The sequence below is a fragment of the Labrus bergylta genome, chromosome 17, assembly GCF_963930695.1.
Source record: "Labrus bergylta chromosome 17, fLabBer1.1, whole genome shotgun sequence".
Lineage (NCBI taxonomy): Eukaryota > Metazoa > Chordata > Actinopteri > Labriformes > Labridae > Labrus > Labrus bergylta.
The window spans coordinates 15,564,520-15,586,811 of record NC_089211.1 but is presented as its reverse complement, the minus strand read 5'-3'; the positions used below and the strand labels follow the sequence as shown (position 1 = coordinate 15,586,811).

At 38.3% G+C, this 22,292-nt stretch overlaps 4 protein-coding genes across 6 annotated transcripts; 1 reads left to right on the top strand and 3 right to left on the bottom strand.

Moving 5' to 3' along the window:
* Positions 1-5,151: 5,151 nt before the first annotated feature.
* ftr97 (finTRIM family, member 97) lies at positions 5,152-8,054 on the bottom strand. 2 transcript variants are annotated; one of them, XM_029276320.2, is made up of 3 exons: positions 6,904-8,054; positions 6,279-6,396; positions 5,152-6,146 (listed from the first exon to the last, which is right to left on the bottom strand). In XM_029276320.2, exons 1-3 carry the CDS (start codon positions 7,491-7,493, stop codon positions 5,385-5,387), a joined length of 1,470 nt encoding a protein of 489 aa, XP_029132153.2. In that variant the 5' UTR covers positions 7,494-8,054; the 3' UTR covers positions 5,152-5,384. The 2 variants fall into 2 exon arrangements, with proteins under 2 accessions (XP_029132153.2, XP_020483947.3); XM_020628291.3 differs by having other exon boundaries at positions 5,152-6,077.
* A 1,874-nt stretch (positions 8,055-9,928) lies between these two features.
* iscub (iron-sulfur cluster assembly enzyme b) lies at positions 9,929-12,857 on the top strand. Its single transcript, XM_065965665.1, has 5 exons — positions 9,929-10,088; positions 11,427-11,540; positions 11,890-12,000; positions 12,105-12,183; positions 12,268-12,857. The coding sequence occupies exons 1-5, from the start codon at positions 9,987-9,989 to the stop codon at positions 12,357-12,359; spliced, it is 498 nt and encodes a 165-aa protein (XP_065821737.1). The 5' UTR covers positions 9,929-9,986; the 3' UTR covers positions 12,360-12,857.
* Positions 12,858-13,538: 681 nt separating this feature from the next.
* Positions 13,539-16,142, bottom strand: tmem119b (transmembrane protein 119b). Its single transcript, XM_020658145.3, has 2 exons — positions 15,950-16,142; positions 13,539-14,690 (listed from the first exon to the last, which is right to left on the bottom strand). Exon 2 carries the CDS (start codon positions 14,675-14,677, stop codon positions 13,835-13,837), a length of 843 nt encoding a protein of 280 aa, XP_020513801.2. The 5' UTR covers positions 14,678-14,690; positions 15,950-16,142; the 3' UTR covers positions 13,539-13,834.
* A 1,238-nt stretch (positions 16,143-17,380) lies between these two features.
* Positions 17,381-21,501, bottom strand: selplg (selectin P ligand). 2 transcript variants are annotated; one of them, XM_029282226.2, is made up of 2 exons: positions 21,050-21,501; positions 17,381-20,001 (listed from the first exon to the last, which is right to left on the bottom strand). In XM_029282226.2, exon 2 carries the CDS (start codon positions 19,980-19,982, stop codon positions 18,582-18,584), a length of 1,401 nt encoding a protein of 466 aa, XP_029138059.2. In that variant the 5' UTR covers positions 19,983-20,001; positions 21,050-21,501; the 3' UTR covers positions 17,381-18,581. The 2 variants fall into 2 exon arrangements, with proteins under 2 accessions (XP_029138059.2, XP_020513796.2); XM_020658140.3 differs by having other exon boundaries at positions 21,122-21,500.
* Between the last annotated feature and the right edge of the window lie 791 nt (positions 21,502-22,292).

Genomic DNA, 22,292 nt, shown 5'->3' with positions numbered 1-22,292 from the left:
TTCATGAAAAAATGTTGACCCCGGACCTGTCGAAAATGTTCATGAAAAAATGTTGACCAAAATTTTCATGAAAAAATGTTGACCCCGGACCTGTCGAAAATTTTCATGAAAAAATGTTGACCAAAATTTTCATGAAAAAATGTTGACCCCGGACCTGTCGAAAATTTTCATGAAAAAATGTTGACCAAAATTTTCATGAACAAATGTTGACCCCAGACCTGTCAAACATGTTTAATAAAAACGTTGAACCCTGTCCTGTCGAATTTTCATGAAAAAATGTTGACCCCGGACCTGTTGAAAATTTTCATGAAAAAATGTTGATCCCGGACCTGTCGAAAATGTTTAATAAAAACGTTGAACCCTGTCCTGTCGAATTTTCATGAAAAAATGTTGACCCCGGACCTGTTGAAAATTTTCATGAAAAAATGTTGATCCCGGACCTGTCGAAAATGTTTAATAAAAACGTTGAACCCCGTCTTGTCGAATTTTCATGAAAAAATGTTGACCAAACTTTTCATGAAAAAATGTTGACCCCAGACCTGTCAAAAATGTTTAATAAAAACGTTGAACCCTGTCCTGTCGAATTTTCATGAAAAAATGTTGACCCCGGACCTGTCGAAAATGTTCATGAAAAAATGTTGACCAAAATTTTCATGAAAAAATGTTGACCCCAGACCTGTCAAACATGTTTAATAAAAACGTTGAACCCTGTCCTGTCGAATTTTCATGAAAAAATGTTGACCAAAATTTTCATGAAAAAATGTTGACCCCGGACCTGTCAAAAATTTTCATGGAAAAATGTTGACCAAAATTTTCATGAAAAAATGTTGACCCCGTCCCTGTCGAAAATTTTCATGAAAAAATGTTGACCAAGATTTTCATAAAAAAATGTTGACCCCAGACCTGTCAAAAATGTTTAATAAAAACGTTGAACTCTGTCCTGTCGAAAATTTTCATGGAAAAATGTTGACCAAAATTTTCATGAAAAAATGTTGACCCCAGACCTGTCAAAAATGTTTAATAAAAACGTTGAACCCTGTCCTGTCGAATTTTCATGAATAAATGTTGACCAAAGTTTTCATGAAAAAATGTTGACCCCAGACCTGTCAAACATATTTAATAAAAACGTTGAACCCTGTCCTGTCGAATTTTCATGAAAAAATGTTGACCCCAGACCTGTCGAATTTTCATGAAAAAATGTTGACCAAACTTTTCATAAAAAAATGTTGACCCCAGACCTGTCAAAAATGTTTAATAAAAACGTTGAACCCTGTCCTGTCGAATTTTCATGAAAGAATGTTGACCAACATTTTCATGAAAAAATGTTGACCCCAGACCTGTTGAAAATTTTCATGAATAAATGTTGACCCTGGACCTGTCGAAAATTTTCATGAAAAAATGTTGACCCCAGTCCTGTCAAACATGTTTAATAAAAACGTTGAACCCTGTCCTGTCGAATTTTCATGAAAAAATGTTGACCAAACTTTTCATGAAAAAATGTTGACCCCGGACCTGTCGAAAATTTTCATGAAAAAATGTTGACCAAAATTTTCATGAAAAAATGTTGACCCCAGACCTGTCAAAAATGTTTAATAAAAACGTTGAACCCTGTCCTGTCGAATTTTCATGAAAAAATGTTGACCCCGGACCTGTCGAAAATTTTCATGAAAAAATGTTGACCAAAATTTTCATGAAAAAATGTTGACCAAAATTTTCATGAAAAAATGTTGACCAAAATTTTCATGAAAAAATGTTGACCCCAGACCTGTCAAAAATGTTTAATAAAAACGTTGAACCCTGTCCTGTCGAATTTTCATGAAAAAATGTTGACCAAAATTTTCATGAAAAAATGTTGACCCCGGACCTGTCGAAAATTTTCATGAAAAAATGTTGACCCCAGACCTGTCAAAAATGTTTAATAAAAACGTTGGACCCTGTCCTGTCGAATTTTCATGAAAAAATGTTGACCAAAATTTTCATGAACAAATGTTGACCCCAGACCTGTCAAAAATGTTTAATAAAAACGTTGAACCCTGTCCTGTCGAATTTTCATGAAAAAATGTTGACCCCGGACCTGTCGAAAATTTTCATGAAAAAATGTTGATCCCGGACCTGTCGAAAATGTTTAATAAAAACGTTGAACCCCGTCTTGTCGAATTTTCATGAAAAAATGTTGACCAAACTTTTCATGAAAAAATGTTGACCAAAATTTTCATGAAAAAATGTTGACCCCAGACCTGTCAAAAATGTTTAATAAAAACGTTGAACCCTGTCCTGTCGAATTTTCATGAAAAAATGTTGACCAAAATTTTCATGAAAAAATGTTGACCCCGGACCTGTCGAAAATTTTCATGAAAAAATGTTGACCCCAGACCTGTCAAAAATGTTTAATAAAAACGTTGAACCCTGTCCTGTCGAATTTTCATGAAAAAATGTTGACCAAAATTTTCATGAAAAAATGTTGACCCCGGACCTGTTGAAAATTTTCATGAAAAAATGTTGACCCCGGACCTGTCAAAAATTTTCATGAAAAAATGTTGACCAAAATTTTCATGAAAAAATGTTGACCCCGGACCTGTCGAAAATTTTCATGAAAAAATGTTGACCAAACTTTTCATGAAAAAAAGTTGACCCCGGACCTGTCGAAAATTTTCATGAAAAAATGTTGACCAAAATTTTCATGAAAAAATGTTGACCCCGGACCTGTCGAAAATTTTCATGAAAAAATGTTGACCAAAATTTTCATGAAAAAATGTTGACCCCAGACCTGTCAAAAATGTTTAATAAAAACGTTGAACCCTGTCCTGTCGAATTTTCATGAAAAAATGTTGACCAAAATTTTCATGAAAAAATGTTGACCCCAGACTTGTCAAAAATGTTTAATAAAAACGTTGAACCCTGTCCTGTCGAATTTTCATGAAAAAATGTTGACCAAAATTTTCATGAAAAAGTGTTGACCCCGGGGTCAACATCTTTTCATGAAAATTTTCGACAGGTCCGGTGTCAACATTTTTTCTTGAAGATTCAACAGGACAAGGTTCAACGTTTTCTTTGAACATTTTTGACAGTACGGTACTCCTCTACAGCTGCAGGCTCCATTTAAAGCCCCCACCTCATGTCTGTAGTCTGATAGCTGGGTCTCAGTAGCTTTTTAACAAGATTTACAGCAGAGCTGTGACTTCTGGTGTGACTGATCTTTCTAAATTTGGAGGATGTGACTCTGTATCTTCTTAATTGGTGCCACTCAATGCAGGAGCTCTGCTCTTTTGTACTTGATTCAATTGTATGTGCTGTTTCTAAGGATGTTTCCAATAACATCATGTGGAGCTGCTGATGTTCAGTGCAGACAAAAGAACATGTACATTGTCCCAGCCTGTACTGGTGAAGGGGCAGCTGTGTGTGGACAGGTTTTTGGCACTCTTTTTGTTGGCATTTGGTAAGATAATACATTTCCTTCTTGCACTTTTCCAAACGCAGAATCAACCAGACGAACATTGTGGCCTATTGCCATAGTTGTTATTAATGGAGCCACATCACTGGGAAGTCCATGGTAGACTTCATCCACCTTCAGAGTGGAGAGTTCAGGCAGTAGGGAACTGACTCCCTTGTAAAAGTTGCTCCTATGGAAAAGACAAATAATTATTTGCTTATTTATTTATTTTCTATCTACCTATGTATTCATTTATTTAAAAAGGGCTTTACCCTAACTATACCGAACACTGCATAAAGGCACACTACACTTTTGGTAAAATAATGTGAACTCTGCTTTGGACAAGAGCTATGCCTTTTTTTCTTTACTGCTACCTCATGTCTATGTACATGTTGGTAATGTGCATGTTTTGATCTTGTGTGGGTAAGTATGTGTGTCTGTATATGATTTTGAACTCAAATGCTTTCACAAGTGATAATAATTACAGAAACAATCATGACAAAAAATACCTTGCTACCTGTAGTTAGCTCACTTATGCTATCAGTTTATTGCACTTCAGTAAATTTATGACAACAGCTGGATGTATTGGACATGAAAAAATGTTGACCTGTCGTAAATTTTCATGAAGAAATGTTGACCCCGGACCTGTCGAAAATTTTCATGAAAAAATGTTGACATGTCAAAAATTATCATGAGAAAATGTTGACCCTGGACCTGTCATGAATTTTCATGAAAAAATGTTGACCAAAATTTTCATGAAAAAATGTTGACCCCGGACCTGTTGAAAGTTTTCATGGAAAAATGTTGAACAAAATTTTCATGAAAAAATGTTGACCTGTCAAAAATTTTCATGAGAAAATGTTGACTCCAGACCTGTCAAAATTTTCATGAGAAAATGTTGACCTGTCGAAAATTATCATGAGAAAATGTTGACATGTCGAAAATTTTCATGAGAAAATGGTGTGACTTCGTTGTCTATACACAGGAAGACATGTTTATCCAGAGAATTCCCAGAGTCAAGGAAATCACAAAAAAAATTTGACCTGTCAAAAATGTTTAATAAAAACGTTGAACCCTGTCCTGTCGAATCTTCATGAAAAAATGTTGACATGTCGAAAATTATCATGAGAAAATGTTGACCCTGGACCTGTCATGAATTTTCATGAAAAGATGTTGACCAAAGTTTTCAGGAAAAAATGTTGACCCCGGACCTGTCAAAAATGTTTAATAAAAACGTTGAACCCTGTCCTGTCGAATTTTCATGAAGAAATGTTGACATGTCGAAAATTTGAAAATGGTGCGACTTTGTTGTCTATACACAGACATGTTTATCCAGAGAATTCCCAGAGTCAAGGAAATCCTAAAAAAAATGAAAGAAAAAAAAATTGACCATTTATTTTTTTATGTGTACCTACCCACTTCCTTAGTTAGCTTAGGAAGCAAAGGCGTCAGCAGTGTGTTCTCCATGATGGATTCAATTTTAAATGTATGTTGTTGTTTTGCACTACATTAATTATTTGATTAAGTTTCCATTGTGCTTAAAAATGAAATGTTTTACACTCGTGAGAATGTATGTTTTGCAATATAATGTGATCAATAGCTTGGGAGTGTTTCATGTATAAAATGTATGTTCTGCAATACAATGTGATCAATAGCATGTTGTTGTAGTAGTGTTGTTTCATAAATTTAATTTCTAAAGAAAAGAAGGTAAGCAAAAGAAATCTGGGTCCAAAGTGAATGTATTTCAACAAACCAATTTTCAATGACTTCAACAACACCAAACAGATTTCATGTTAGTATATACAGATAATTGCTATTTACAAGATTAACATTTCGCACTAGAAGAATATAAAACAGATTTCATGTTAGTATATACAGATAATTGCTATTTACAAGATTAACATTTTGCCCTAAAAGATAAAATCAATGAACAGTTGCAGCCCAGATTCCGACACTACTCTGGCTTCTTGGACCAAGACTTAACAAGAGGCCCATTTTCATAGTTTGTTAGGAGACATGCAACAGAATAAAGTTGGTTAATGTTTCCAAAAAGCCGGAGTGGAATCTCTGTCTCGAAGAACTTGTGTTCCTTTACGCGGCGTATGAGACGCTCCACATGCACCCTGACACGTGCAATGGCCTGTGTCTCCCTGACCTCAGAAGCAGACATCTGAGATCTGCCAGAGAGAAATGCCGGCCTGTAGATCTTACATGGCACAAAGTCATCAACAAGAAAACCTCTGTCAACCATGATAGCCATCCCAGGTTTCAAAAGGGAGAGAATTCCAGACTCTCGGGTGATCTGTTTGTCGCTAATTGATCCAGCATACAGCGGAGAGATGAAGGTGACTGCCCCGTGAGGTGCAACTCCAAGCAGCCCTTTGAGAGTGCAATTGGACTTGTATGCAGAGTATACCTCGCTTTGGAGAAGCGGTGATGTTGGACACTGGCACCTCAGCTCTGTGCAGTCTAGGATGACTGTGGTGTCTGCGTAGTCCTTAAACTCTGTTGGCAAATTTTCCCTAATTTTCTCCTCTGGTATCCAGATCCTCACTGACCCAAGCACAGTGTACAGAAAGTTGCTCCATGTTGTTATAATGCGACTGACTGTGGACTGGTGGACTCCGTAGCGGTCAGCAAGGTCACACTGTTTCAAACCAAGTGCAAGATAGTTCAAAAACATGAACATCTCATCTATGGGCTGCAACGAGTCAGCCTGTTCAGAACAAACGAATAGTTGCATTAAGTTTCTCCCAAATCAGTTTATTTCTATCAAAACTGATCTTTGTCAAGCTGGTAAAGGAGAAAAATAATTATTGTTGCTATTTTCATTATTAACGGTACTTACTGCTGGAAAAGTGGGCTCTGTGAAGTTGCCTCTCTGTGCTTGTGTCACCCTGATCATAGATGGTACTGCAGGTTCTATTTGGGTCCAGAAGCGTATGAGGAGGTCATAAGATCCAAACCTTAAATAATAACATTTAGATGTTAATATTCAAATTTGAATGGTTGTATGTTTTATAAAAAACACCATAAAATATGATTACCATAGCCTTGATTTCTTACACACACACACACACACACACACACACACACACACACACACAATAATATGTATTAAATATAACATGTGCAAGGATTCTGACATTGTCACATACTTTAAATCCTGCAATACACACAAACTTTGGGGCAGCACTGCATGCTAGTTTCATTAATTCAACAGCAAGCTGGACTCATTAAGATATGCTTAGATCAGCTACATGTTTTAACACATGCAAACCTTTAGTAAATCACGTTTTAACACATGCAAACCTTTAGTAAATCACATTTTAACACATGCAAACCTTTAGTAAATCAGACGGACCTTAGATGTCTAATGCTGAATTTGCACATGAACAGCTGTCTATAATGTCACTGTCTTGCAGATTTACACCTCCCAGGAAAGTAGGTTAACAGGTATGCTGGAGTCTTACCTTGTGAAAAAACGTATGTCTCTGTCTGAGCCTGCAAACCGGTGAATGCCAAACCGCTGCTTCAAGTTAAGTGTCTGGACTTGTTTTCTCAGCTGGTCGATCTCACTTCTTCGGGCCTTGTTTTCATCGAGAGCTAGGTCTACAAGTGGACCTGGAGCGGCAGCGTAGTCGTGGTCATGTGTGACGCCAGCTGCCTCCTCACATGATGTGTCCTGCTCCTCTACTGGCCTCTCCTTCCTCTCCCTCCTCTCCATCACCCCCGCCTGTCTTGAAAGTGGAAGAGAGAAATTGTTCCACTCGAACAAGGCAGGGACTGCTCCCTTCCTCAACAATCGTCTTGCTGTCGCAGATAAAGGCTCACGAACATCTTCGCTTGTAAAATGCCGGCTACAAACGCGGGTATGGGGGCTCACCGCGAAGTGATCTCGCCTAATCGCAGAAATCCATTTTCGTCTCGTTTCGAAATCCTTTGGAAACGTGTGAAAACTGAGCGCCGAGTTGTATTTACTGGATGCAGCGCATAACGGCACACAACAATGCTCGGCTGTAGAACTAATAGTCCGTTGAAATCTATAGCTTTTCCCCGACATCACCGGATTTTAGAAGCAGCAGTGAAAGCGATCGGAAAGCGGAAATTAACCGGATATGATGAGGCTGGCTGAGATTTTACCGGAACTACGTCACCACCCCTGTTGAATCATTTTTTTAAAATCTAGAGTTAAAGTCCCGTCTGAAATCGCTACTTTAAATTATCGGAAAATAAAACAAATGTCTGCATTATTATAAAACCTTTCTGCCTCGATTTAAATAATAATTTCACTATTTAAATACGTCTTTATTGGTTTATTTTACTTTATATTCTGTATATTACTGTCTTTTATTTGTAATTTTATTTATGTAGGCTACTGTATGTTATTTAGTCTGCCTTTTACTTGATTTACATTGTGATATTGTTTTTTTTTTACCTGACTGTATGTGCGCGTTTCTCTTCTTGAATAAAGCTAAACAAAAAAAACAAAACAAAAAAACGGGTGGATGCAGCCCGCTGTATCCGAATTGCCAAGTTCCTACTCAATATGTCAGTAGGCAGTAGTCAGTACCTACTATTCGTGCTGTATACTGTTTAGTATCTACTATTCAGTACGCAGATATTTGTTTCTACTTCATCTGATTCATTCAGTAAGGAAGTGACGTCATTTACGTTTCCCGAACCGGCCGCATTCACCCGTTTTTTTTTTTTGTTTTTTTTTGTTTAGCTTTATTCAAGAAGAGTAATGCGCATATACAAACAGGTAAAAAAAAACAAAAAAACAATATCACAATGTAAATCAAGTAAAAGGCAGATTAAATAACTAAATAACATACAGTAGCCTACATAAAGAAAAGTACAAATGAAAGACAGTAATATACAGAATATAAAGTAAAATAAACCAATAAAGACGCATTTAAATAGTGAAATTCTTATTTAAATAGAGGGGGAAAGGTTTTATAATAATGCAGACATTTGTTTTATTTTCTGTTGTTAATTTAAAGAAGTGATTTCAGTCGGGACTTTACGTCTAGATTAAAGATTTATTCAATTAATCCACGCTGGTTTGTTTTGATTTGGAGAAGTGACGTGATGATTTACGTTTAATTTTGCACAGCATTGTGGGTGGTAAAATACAATTAATTTCCTGAAAGCACGCATCCGATCCATACTGCATGAAACCCGGAAGTTAGTATCCATGCTGAAATGTTCAGTATACTGAGGTGGACCCAAAAAATGCATACTGAATGACCACGAAAGTTCAGTATACTGAAACTCCATACTGAATAGTACGTACTGCCTACTGAACTGTGGCTATTCGGAAAGGAATGAATCAGATAAAGTAGAATAGAAAATAATTACTTTATTGATCCCAAACTAGGAAATTGTGGAAAGTAGGAACAAATATCTGGCTGTATCCGAATTGCCAAGTACCTACTCAATCTGTCAGTAGTCAGTACCTACTATCCGTGCTGTATACTGTTTAGTATCTACTATTCAGTCGGCGCGCACAGTAGGCAGATATTTGTTTCTACTTCATCTGATTCATTCAGTAAGGAAGTGACATATCCCCGGAACTAAGGCATATTTTGATGAAAAAATGTTGAACTGCATCCTTACATCCTAACTCACATTTCAGTTGACAGCATGTTGGACACAATTTTTGATGAAAAAATGTTGCCTTGTGTCCATCCTCGTTTTTTATTGTATGCATTTTAATTGCTTTTTCTTTTTGGATTCTAATTAAAAAGGTGAAATTAGCTCAGCTCAGCTCGACAGCCATTTTTTGGGGGTGTTTGAACCATTTATTAAAATATTGATTTGCAAGAGGACCCACACTACCATATAGTAAAATAGGATTAAAGATTTTTAAATTATGAGCCAGATTCTGATGGGTTAGCCCAGGGGTGGGCAACTGGCGGCCCGGGGGCCACATGCGGCCCCCCATCAACCCTCAATGTGGCCCTCAGGTCAATTTTTACATATCAATGAATTGGAAACATGAAGAAAATGTGACAAAATCTGCCGTGAAATCATGAAAACCAGAAATACGTCCATAATAATATTTGATCACTGGCATATGTTGAGTTAAATTTGAGACATAATTGATTTGTTTTTATAATTGATTCATCATTGATGAATTTTGTATACTACAATTTGGCCCTTTGGCATCGAGAATTAATTGAATGCGGCCCTTGCCGTGACCAAAGTTGCCCATCCCTGGGTTAGCCTGATAAAACATGTTTGCATTTTTCATAATGGAATAAAAAGCCCTTCTTCCCTTCTCTCTGAGCTCATTCACAACCAGATTAAAATTGTATTCAATTGCCCGCCAGCTCACTTGACAGTAGTGTTATGTTTTGTAGTGTTTTAGTGTTATGTAGTGTAAACCACGAGTAAAGCAGATGTTTGTCCTGCACTGGTTGATGTAACATGCGAGTAATAGAATTAACAAAGCCCCGCCCCCTGCCAGTGACGTATGGGGCTGTGTTTTTGACTTTAAGCTGCTCTCCTCTTCTAAACTGCGCCATTCACCCTCTCTCTCTGTGTGAACATGGCGGGCACCGTTGCGAACAAGTGTCTGAGTCCTCTGGGTTTTCTCACCAGGAGGCTCTCTGCTCCGGAGTTCATCACTCAGTGTTGCTACCACAAGAAGGTAAAACAAATAGTCTTCTAATACCTAGTCGGAAGTGTCCTAGCGAGCTTTCTGTTTACAAATACCAGGAGCATAAGTTGGTCATGTGTTACGCATTGTATAATTCAAAGCATCATAGTACGGTGCAGGTTATTGCATGGTTTTAATGAACCACGTAGGTAGACACTGTTAATCAGAAGAGGTGAGTTTGTTTAGGTTGCACTTACATTTGTCAGCGTGTTTTTGGGTTTCCTTAAACATTTAGTTTAAAGTGACAATATGGATTTCATAACATTATGTAATTGTTTCAATGCTTGCCATGCCAGCCCAAATTAAAGTCTAAATTGGCGTCACTAATCCGTCCTCTACTTAGCTACTGCAACATCTTAGATACTTGAGTCACATCCTGTTGATAAGCTTTAAGGGTTTCAGTATTGTGTAAAACAACAAATGTACATTTTCTGTGATACCTGTAGATTCAGTGTATCTCTCAATAGGGTAAGCATCATGTTTCAGCTATAACAATTTAATAAGATTTCAGATGCCTGGTTTGAATTTATGTGATGTAACATTAATATAGGGCTGTGTGACAATCAGAATCAATGATACAATCAATCACAAAGTTAATTTACACTGGCAAACAGATGATTGTTTAATGTTTGAATGGTGTAAAGTGAATATAGCTTTGTCTAAGGGCTGTTTTCCTGTGTGGCTTTGACGCACTTAAAATGGACTGTCTTTACATCTGATATCCCATTTGGGAAAACAATTCTGTATGTTATACTGTGCTTAATGTTGAAAGTAAATGTTTCTTTAAAAGCTTGCTGAGCAAATTGTGACTTATTTAAACTTATTGTTCTTAACCATCAACTGAGTTTTAAAAGCTTAAAGGTTATAAATTAAGAGATGACTTAATTTTGAGCAGAAAACCTACAACAAACATAATCTAATTCAATAACACGATTATGTGTCAAGAATATAGTACTTTTTTTATGAGGATATGCATGAGGATACAAGCTCCCTTCATATTGGTTGGTCAGAGTGACTCAGCAAAAGCGCAGGGGAAGGGGGAGATCCGGTACTCAATGTCGCTGACAATGAAATCCACTGCTTATCTGTTTATTTCTGCGTCTTATGTAATGATGCAAACTCGTGTATGTAAACGGTGATGCCGAATCTTCTACACATTCTTTGTCTGGTTGTAAAAAAATGCAGAAATATTCTGAGGATGTCACTCGTATTTTTCTTAATCACGTGTTATCCATTATTGTGAAGTACCCTCAAAAATTTGCAGACTGCCATTGTGACACTTTTTTTTTTTTTTTCCTGACACAATGCTTCCTTTCTTTCTCCCTGTAGGTGGTGGATCATTATGAAAACCCAAGAAATGTGGGATCATTGGACAAACATTCCAAAAATGTAGGGACCGGTTTGGTGGGTGCTCCAGCCTGTGGAGACGTGATGAAGCTCCAGGTATGGATGAAGCACCGACCTAAGACTTCATCAAAAATGGAAGATCCATATATAGGGCACTGAGACGTCATGTTCTTGTTTTACCAGTAGATGGCGCCTGGACTTAAATTATTAATTTTATGGATATAAAAAAGCATTTCCTGTGATGTTTTTTTTTTCATGGAAAACACAGCTTTCTTTTTATTTAAAAAACAACAATAAGTCATTTTAATCGGATGGTTAAAAACAACAGGCTTACTTTTGTTTAGTTTTTAAGATTTTAATATTTATCACAGTCTTTCAAAAGACTTTAAGGGTATTTTCTCACTTTGCTGTTAAATAATCCTTAAAAAACTAATTTTTCTGACAGATTGAGGTCGACGAGCAGGGGAAGATTGTGAATGCTCGGTTCAAAACTTTTGGCTGTGGTTCTGCTATCGCCTCAAGCTCTTTGGTCACCGAATGGGTGAAGGGCAAATCTGTAAGTAAACACATTCTGGACATTTCTTCTCATATTATTCATTTTTCTGTCTGTGACTTATCATCATGTGAAATAGATTTTGAGCTATGTGTTTTTATTCACAGGTGGACGAAGCCTTGATGATAAGGAACACTGACATTGCCAAAGAGCTCAGTCTTCCACCTGTCAAACTTCACTGCTCCAGTAAGTTTTTAGTGATTCATTCTCATTTTGTTCCTCGATTATAATGTGCATCTATGAATTAAACCTCAATTTCTTTCCCTTCAGTGCTTGCAGAGGATGCAATTAAGGCTGCCCTGGCTGACTATCGCCTCAAGCAACAGGATGACCAGCAGGAGGCAGCCAGGGCCAACATTTAAGCAAAGCAATGACGCACTAAGCTGGGCGACACTGCTTTCTTCCTGCTGCCGAGAAGAGAAGTATCAGTAGTGCAGCATCATAACCTTGATTTCCTGCTGTGTTGAAGAGTCAACCCTAGTATATGACTCCACCACCCTGTGCAGCAGTGCTACACCAGGCTTCCTGTGTTAGTCTGTGATGATCTAACCCTAACTGTTACTGTCAGCCTGTCACATGAACGCACAACACAAAGACTGATTAGTACAAAGATCAGCCTTGTTTTTTGAGATTCTGTTTTATTTAGAGATGTGATGCTTGAGGAGGAGTGTTGATGGTGTGATGAAGTCACTGCTTAAGAATAACAACATTCCCACCATTACCTCCCACTATATCTGCACCCCTTGCACTGACGTTTTGATATGCAACTAAGCGAAGTGGCTTGAAACAATGAAAGGGTCCATGTGTAATTATTTAGTAATGCTCCTTTGACAGTCTGCAATAAATTATCCTTAAATATATTTTTTTGTGTCTATTGTATTACTTTGAGCCGTCTGAATATTAGACCTTTTATATCATTCAAAGTAGAGGTGCTACAAATTCTATGAAGTGTCCACACAGTTATCTACAAACGCACTCATGGCTGTGGACTTGCATGTAACTTGTCTAAACTAAATATAGTCATTATAAAGCTCTTATAAAACAGTTCCAATCAAATTGGACAATAGGCATTCTAGTAGTGCTGACATAGAGTACAACAGCACTTAAACTTTTAACCTTGAGTATCACTCTGCTTAATGTTTTCTCAACTCTAAATTATCAACTGTTATTAGAGGTGTTGTCTACATTCACACTGCCTGCAGCCTTGTGTCTGACTGGATCACAGTTGTAAAAAAAAATAAGTCTAAGACGAGGCACTCTGTTGTGCTGGTACTCAGTGTATCAGCAATCTCTCATGTTATATTTCATAATAAAACTCACCTGTTTTTCCTGCTATAACTTTAAATACCTACAATGTAAAAATATATTTAATTAAATGTGCAGGGCTTGCATGCCAACCAAAACCTTTTATACACAAAAAACGGTGTTGCATATGAATTCTTGTGTATATGAAGTCCCTTGTGTGCGAAGTAGTTTACCATGGTGTGGAATGTTAAAGGAATTCAATACAACAACAAAAAGATTTGTTAGGACAACACAGGTCTGCTATAAACATAACCATGTTTTATATCTGATGTGACTGGCATCACCCCATTGCACATGTGTATGACAAACAATTAATAATAATATACAGTATATCCAGTCTGAGCATTGCTAACATGCCGCTGAATTCCATCCTCCGTAAGTGAATACAAACATGATATAATGCGAAAAAAAGCATCTTTATGAATTGAATTAAGCAACTTTTATGGATTACTTCAAAGTCTTTTTTTGATAATTTCCATTCATGGATTCTTAGTGTCAAAAATGTATTCCCAGGTAAAAGTGTTCATCATACTTAGAAGGCTGTTTTCTCTCCTGCGATGAGCTGGAGTGTAGCTGAGTCATTGTGAATGTGCATAGAGGGGGGTCGCAGACTCCTACCCATCAGAGGCTCCTGTGAATCATCTCCTGGCTGCCCAGGAAGGTTCAGCTCTGTGCTTCCCACTGCTAATGCTTCTTCTTCACTCTCTGGAAGTTCATATGGATGCTTTTCCTCAGGAAGACTGGCTAGCTGTTGGTCCAGGATGCTGTCTTCTAGTTTGGAGCCGTTCTCAGGACTGTGGTCTGCGTTCTTCTGGCTGAGGTCACTTCCCTCTGCAGCTGCAGTCGATTTATTTTGTGTGCGCAGGCCCTTTGCAGCCCTCATGATGTCTGCCTGGAGCTGCTTGTGGGAGTCCACTGGCTCACCTTCCTGCTTAAGAACAGCTTTCTCTGGTACTTCATTAAAGAGTTTAGCACCTCCAGTTTTGTCCTTGTGGTCCACATACATTTTTGAGGGGAAGGAGGAAGGGTAGTAGGCATTGACTTTGCGCCTGCGGCTCATGAAAATTGCTCCACAGATGATGAAAAGGAAGAGGAGGATGAAAGAGCATGCAACAAGGATAAGGAGCATGTTCTCCTCCAGAAAGCTCCTAACTTGACTAAGAAACTCAGTTTCCACATGTGTGGGGCCAGCAGGTGTGGTTTGGTACTCTGAGGAACTGTTGCTGGTGGGGAGAGAGGAAGTGGAGTTAGTGAGCTCTTCCTCGTCTGTACTTCCCTCTAGCAGACTGTAAAAAGGTAGAGGTGTGGCCCAGCTGCAGCTGAGGCGAAACAGCAAACACAGAGCAGTCCGATGAAGGGCCATCAGGAGCATCATTATCCTTCAGGATCTGTAAATAACAAATAAACATAAACTTCAGTGCCATGTGTGAAAAAATGTTTGTACCTTAAATGTATTACCCAGATAATTGTATAATTAACACTTTATGCTGCCCTGAGACTACACATTCTCACCTCCCTAGATCAGGATAGACAATATTCTGTCTGCCGAAGATGTTACACATCAAGGATACGTTTGTGTTTATTGTAAAATTCAATTTAAAACAATATTATTACTGGGTTTCATGTCTAATATTTGTCTGAAAACATTTATATTGTCCCTTTTTAAAAAATAAAATATTACCATTAATCTAATATATTAGCATCCGGAATCAAGGTTTATGAATCATGTTGTCTCGCTGACAGAGAGACAGAATATGTTATTAAACATCCCAGCTCTGTTACTTAAGTTTTTAATTTGTACTGGTAAAGAATCATGAGACAGTACATTTCTATCTCATATAATGTTAATAAAAATGGAATATGACTTACCTAGAGTACACGTATATTCAATCATTCATCAGTTACATTACTTGCCACAAATGTCTTGAATTCATTGCAGCTCAACTTGGACTGTGAACTAATGTGTGATTTGCAGAAACTCATGGAGCAAAAAAGTAAAAGCATATAAAGGATCCTGCCCATCTGAGCCATGCAGAAAAAAGTTTCTGCGTGGCTAGATACCACCTTTTCCTATGTCAGTGAAATGACCTTCTAAACTTTTACCAGTCACAATCATCCCTCGGCTAAGTCAGTGTGTAAACTGGCAGCAGCTCACACACTCTCATCTTTATTCTGTCTCCATCTGTGTACAAGCTGGGCCACATGAAACTTTGCTCTCATCTGGAAAAAGAGAAGGGGTGGGAGGTGTGTTTTTGTTCTTTAAAATTAATCACACACTCACCCCAGACCAAATAAGCATGGCCACACATCTGTGCCGACGCATAAACATATGTGTATAAGGCAGCCATATGCACACTAACACACACAAAGACACATTTGGAACATCTAAACCTAGCAGATTTTTTTAATGGCAAAAACAGAAAAAAGGGCCATGATGTAGATTCTGTCTCCACTTTAATGCTGAACCTTTATTCACGCTAACTGTACTAGTCACGCCCTGACTTTCTGTGGATGGGTGTTGAGATGAAAGTATCATGCTATAGAAAACATCTCAAACTTTAGACTTACATGAGAGCTTAAAATGACCACACAAAAAAACTCAAACTGGAAAAAAGACATAGAAAAAGAGTGAAATCATTTTACTCACCATGAAATGTGGCAGAAGTGTCTCTATTGGAAACCCCCCTGATGGAGGATGACTGCAACCAAGATAGAAAAGTGAGCTGATTGAGTTTAAGAGAGAGCACAGCAAAGAGTGGCAAACTCTGTGTGAGCTACGCCACTTCTGCAGTTTCAGGTTTCAGGCTGCAGATTTGTCTGGATAGCCGAAAAAAAAAAAAAAAAAAAAAAAGATGTCGTGAACCAGGAGGAGAGGACAAATCCCTCCTTCTCCCTCTCCTCTGTTCTCCTCCCCCCTTCCCCAAGTGTGTCTGAGCGCTCCGTCCTGCACACAGATTGTTCTTGTTAGGTAGGAGTTTATGATGTGCAGTGGGGGCAGGGATACAGGGACCTCTCCCCAACTCTCCTGTATGGTTTACTGGACTTGCAGAAGACAGAATTAACTTCAAAAAGATGATGATTCAGCCTTCAGATTTCATCATCAACTCTTATTTCCCCATCTTTCTGCAGATAAAGTCTCTGATTGCTAGCCTGGCCTCCCCTCTGACCTCATCCTGTGACTCTAATGACTAACAGCAGCCCTGCTAGGCCAAAAGGAGTCGGAGAGCAGCGTGTAAGAGTGACCTGCTAATGCAGGAAGAGGTTAATGTTCCTGTGTGGCCAGAACAACCATAACACCCAGAAGGAAGACCGGGAAAGAGAGGGGCACACGCTTAGAAACAATGTGGTGTTTTTCCTCCTAGAGACAATTCATCTCACATGGCCAGTGTGTGTGAGTGTGTGTGTGTGTGTGTGTGTGTGTGTGTGTGTGTGTGTGTGTGTGTGTGTGTGTGTGAGACTACTTTAGGGAAAGAGAGTGTCTGAGTATTTATGCATATTTGCCGTGTCTTCTGTGTTATCAGTCAAGGCAAGTCAAGCTTTATATGGTCATCAGGAGGATGAGATGAAGTCCTGCATCCTCCTGGTTTACATTATTCTCAGCTCTGTTGATAGTCACAAGTGTCTGCTGTTGTTTCAGTTACTCAATATGAAAAAAGGAGAAGAAAAACACACATGCTTCGTGAGCATTCAGGGCTCTGTTTTCTTTTCGCAGGAAGGGAAGTGAGTATGAAATCCAGTCCAGGGCAGAAGAAAAGCCTTTTATAAAGCCTTTCATAAATAAGGGAAGTGACTTAGTCCACACAGTGGACAGTTGTATTATGACCTTTAACCATTTACAGGCACATAAGGAACAAGAACACTTTGTTAAAATATTTTCACTTGAGCTTTTCTGTAAAACATTTATCTTGTGTAAATTTACACATAGATACAACATTTATATCATGTGACAGTTGAGCTACCAGAGAGGGCTTTTTGTTTGTAATAAAACTGCCTCATACTCTTTTCTGCTCGCTAGTGTATGTTATCTTCCACTTATATATTCTAACTGTGAATACATTCAATTACACATAACATTGAAAAAGGCAAAAAAAATTTTTTTTTATTTTTATTCATGTCAAATTTTGTTGTTTGGTTCCCCATCCTGGATATCTGCAGGGAAGACTACCAGCTGTGAGGAACACGTGAAGGCTAATTAAAACATTAGAAGTTTTCAGAAGTGCATCTGTGAAAAGAGCTTGAATTATCCAAAAATGTTTTCTTATTTAAAATCTCTTCTTGAGGGATCACAGGAAAAAAAAACAATGGTTACCCCTAATGTAACAGCTCAATTTATATTATTTTCTTTTTCTAACAATCTTAGCTCTAATCATTGGCAAAGTTGGCAAAAAAAAAACATGTTCAACAAGTAAATGAGTAAATAATTACTGATCATGAAATGCTTATCAGTGTAATGACACCCCAAATCGTGTTGCAGTGCAAATTTGTTGAGGGAAACATTCCAGAAATCCACAGCTGCTTTTAAACCCAACAAAACAAACTCAGCTCATTCCAAGTTCTTCTAGATAGAGTTGCAAGCAATTACAGCCATTACAAGCCTGTTAAATAAAGCCTAAGCAAACCCTTAAATAAGACATTATAGGTCAATAAATTATCACAATACAGAAAAGTAATCTCCACACATAAACCCATTCACGTTAAATTCAAATTACAGCGTTTTTACAATAAAAGGCTCCATGCTACCAGAGTAGCTCTTGTAAACTGAGCTGAGTCTTTGAAGAGCAGTAATCCCCCTGACAGAATAAGGCCTTCCTGTCTCCTGTCACTGAGTGAAATACCATCAGGGTCCAGCTCAGGATGTTTAAAAAAAATTCTTTGATCCCTGTTCTCATCATGGGTCTCTAAAAAAAAACATATTAAAGCCCATATTTACAGCTTGGTTCAAGGACCGGTTTGGGTCTTACTAACTCATTCGTTTATTGGTAAAAACTGAAATGATATTTAGGCCCAGAGTGATGCAAACATTTTTGCATAATAAGGGCCGTGGGTAATTCAACTGAAAGGTGGGCACGTTGTATGTGTTTGCCAGAAGAATGAAGGTCCACGTCTTTGCTTGTTTTTTAGATTGACTCAAAGTTGGCTGGAGGTAGCATTTCCAATATGCTATCGTCGGGCCTGAAACCGCCTCTTCAGAAACAGATGGGGGACATCGCTGAGATTACGTCCATGTTTAATACAGTCTATTAAAAGTTAATTTAAAGTTGAAAAAAATAATAATCCATCTACACCGAATGATCATTTTCTGGAAGAAAGCTGCTGAGCGTGAGATTATCTCCTCCTTCCTCATCACTGTCTCCGCCTGCATGCATCACCAGCACCCCGTTGCTCACTGGGTTGCGTTGCCTGGTGTAGGTGTAGTTCCTTTCAGGCAGTAAGGAGGAGATGCACATCATCTCAGTGGCCTGCGGAGGTCTCCTCACCCTGTACCTACTTGTTGACAGCTTGGTGCAGAGGGTAATGGTGGTGACCATAAAGAAGGTGGCCAACCCTGCTAGGGAGGCGATGGCGATGAGGCAGTGCTTCACCACGCCGCGGCTGGAGCAGGGCTGGGAATCAGTGCTGGGTGGACTTGTTGGTGCTGATTTAGTTGTAAGGGTTGCAAATGTTTTGGGTCCAAGAGGTATTAAAATTCCCACGGGAGAGGTGGAGTTGGTCGTGTTCATGGAGAAAAGAGTGGATGGAGGCTCTGTCGAGGACCCTCTTGTAATTCCTTTCTCTGATGTGGAGGTGTAGATTCTTGTGGCAGAAACAGGCCAAGAAGTAGACGGAGGATTAGTTCTCTTGGTGGATTTCTCTTTTATTGTGGAGTGAAACACAGGTGCTACCCCAGAGGTGGTGCTTTCTGTCTTTGTGGTTGTAGCAGAAGTTGAAGAAGTGCTTTGGTTTTGGGTGGAGACTGGAGTCGAAGTAGAATTATCAGAAGGGGTCGTGGGATAAAACGTTTCTGTAACGTCAGGCTTTGTGGTGGAGACAGGTTTAGTTGTAGGCACAATTGTTGCTAAAGTTGAAGTTGGAGTGCTTTGGTTTTGGGTGGAGACTGGAGTCAAAGTAGAATTATCAGAAGGGGTCGTGGGATAAAACATTTCTGTAACGTCAGGCTTTGTGGTGGAGACAGGTTTAGTTGTAGGCACAGTTGTTGCTAAAGAAGCTGCAGAAGTTGCTGAAGGGGTAACTATGTTGGCAAAAGTGGTGGATTGCTGAAGTAGCTCATCATCTGTTGGATTGACTGTTTCTGACATTTCCATGCTGTTTGGAGACTTTGCTTCAGTTGTGGTAGCTGCAGCAGAGCTATGAAGCAATCCTTCCAACAAGCCGCCTGTAGTTGCTGCTACCGACTTTGTGACAACCAAATCAGAAGATCTGACGTCTGAGCTGTTGTTAGTGATGGTTGCTATTTCCATTTCCTTTGTTGTTGCAACTCCACCTTCTGCAGGCGTGTGAGTTTGATGAGTTACTGTTACATTATGAACATTTGCACTGAGCTGCGTTGTCGTTTTGTTGGGTTCACCAGTTGTGTACATGTTGTTTTCTGTGTTTGGAGCACTCATGGCCACCGTAGAAAACAAACTAAATATTCCCCACAGCAGAACAACAGGCGCATTAATGCTGAGCTGCATCCTCATTGTTGTTGTTTAATACAATCTGAAATCACAGGGGGAAAAAATGTAAAGGTCATGTGAGGAGATTTTTAGCTTGTTATGAAACAGACTGATATTAATACGGATGCCTCTATATGAGCTACGAAAGCCAGCAAGCAAGCAACATCATCAGCGTACAGATAGATTATTTCTGTACAGTTTATTAGATGTCTAAAAACTGCTGCCGGGGTAGAGGGCTCAGACTACGTTTTTCACAGCAAAGATTCTTGGTTATTGTTACATTCGACTATTAAAAGAAAACAGGATGAGTCGTTTTGTTAAAAACTTCACATGTACCGGTGCTACATGGCACATTCAAGAGAAGATCTGCAAAGAGATAAAGAGGAACTGTTTTGTTCACAGGAGGACATAACATTTGAAAAGAAGAGTGGTTAATAAAGCGATTAAACTGATGTAGAAGTTTCAGTTAAAATTCCTCACATGGGGGGAAAACAGTCATCTAGTGACATCTTACTAGGCAACGGTCATCCGTTTTTCACGACAGTTGATACATGTTTTAAGTTATTCTGCATTTTAAAGCCAATTTGAGACTTTTGAAAAGAAGTCAGAACAAGGAGAACCAACTTATAATAGTCTACATCAGATATGTTTTAACTGCAAAACATTAATCATATGTTGTTATGAAAGGTTGTTTAAACTAAAAATGCAACATGGATTTAAGTTAGTAATTAGAAATGTAGATAAATGAACTTTCTTTTGGAGCAAATTCCAGATAGAAATTACAATTTTGTAAAAAACAGATAGTGCACTTAAACACCTGTTCATTACAAGAAGCAATTTCCAGAATGAAAACTTTAATTTTGTCACAAGAGTTACCTGCGATATAGATTTAAGGATTATATAAAACAAAAAGTGAGTTCAGTTAATTTCAGCCTCTCTGGAAGAATATCCTTAAAGCCCTAACATGCTCAATGTGAGACTGCTGTATATAAGGGAAATGATCACACTCTGCTGAAAAGTCAAGATACAGACGGACACTTCCCCTAGCAATACATGGCGTTAGTTGGCATCAACAGGGAAGAACAATTTACCAAATGCTGATTGATCTGTTCAGCTACCATTAATTCGATCAGATCTGTTCACAGGTTGAAGATGTGTCTTACCTCACAGATGGAAGAATTAGGTGCTGCTGCGTAGAGTCTGTCCTGGTGTTTTGAACAGTTTTTTCACTTTAGATAAAGAAGCAGGAAGTTCTTACTTCTGTAAAAGGATGGTTCTCACACGACAACTTCTGACCACATTTCAGTGTAAGACTCAAAGTGGCATGTGGGCAAAAGTGGCAATGCAGGAACATCAAAGCACAGATAGATAGTAAACCACAGTTATAAATGATCCGCTACATCAGAACACCATATCAGGGGTTTTACATGAATGCCATTAAAAAGCTCATAATCAAGTCTGAAAGTCCTTGTAAAGATTGTATTTTCAGGCTTTTGGCTGATTTGGTTCATGTAAATCTTGCACTCCCACATTTTTACCCGTGGTAAAACTGAAATGTTCTTCCAAAGCTGAACTCATAACTGTCACTTCCTGTACTGATGACTCAGACTGAGGCTGAGCTGTGGTTTTGAAAACACTGTAGAGGTTCAGAAAATCCAAAAAATAGTTTCATAAAGATCAACTGCAATATGTGGAAATGTTTTTTATTGTTTCGTCGATTTGAAAAGAAGAGTTACCTTTGTGTGCATTTTGACTCTTTTTTTTTTTACTTAGGTATTTTTGACCAAGAATTGACTACAAAAACCAGAGCCATCATCATCTTCATGTTACATTTTTATCTGATGATGCAATAATTAAAGTGAATCGCAAATATACAGTATTAAACAAAGCCTTGGCCTCTAATGATGTCACAAAACTATTATCCTTATATCTCTCTAATATAGACACTTTTGTTATCTTTTATTAACATCTAAGCTACCTTTGAAGTCAACTTTTATGCTTTTGTAGCTCAGGAAATCTAATAAATCTTTACACATCTCAGGTCAAAGACAATTAAGAAATTTCCGCCATGGTGTTGAAAAGAGGCTCCTTGTTTTACTGGCTGACAATGAAGTGGAAACTGAAGCAGGAACACTTCACAAAAATGTTTACTCACCTTTTCGACCGCAGACTCCCACTTCCTCCAACTACGTGTAAAACCAACAAAAAGGCTTGAATTTATTCTCTGAAAGTATTTACCAACTGTATTCTGTGAAATATAGAGCTAAATTAGCCATAAACTAGCAAAAGAAATCATTCAATCAAGTGCTTAATGAGACCGGTAACAGTAAAGTA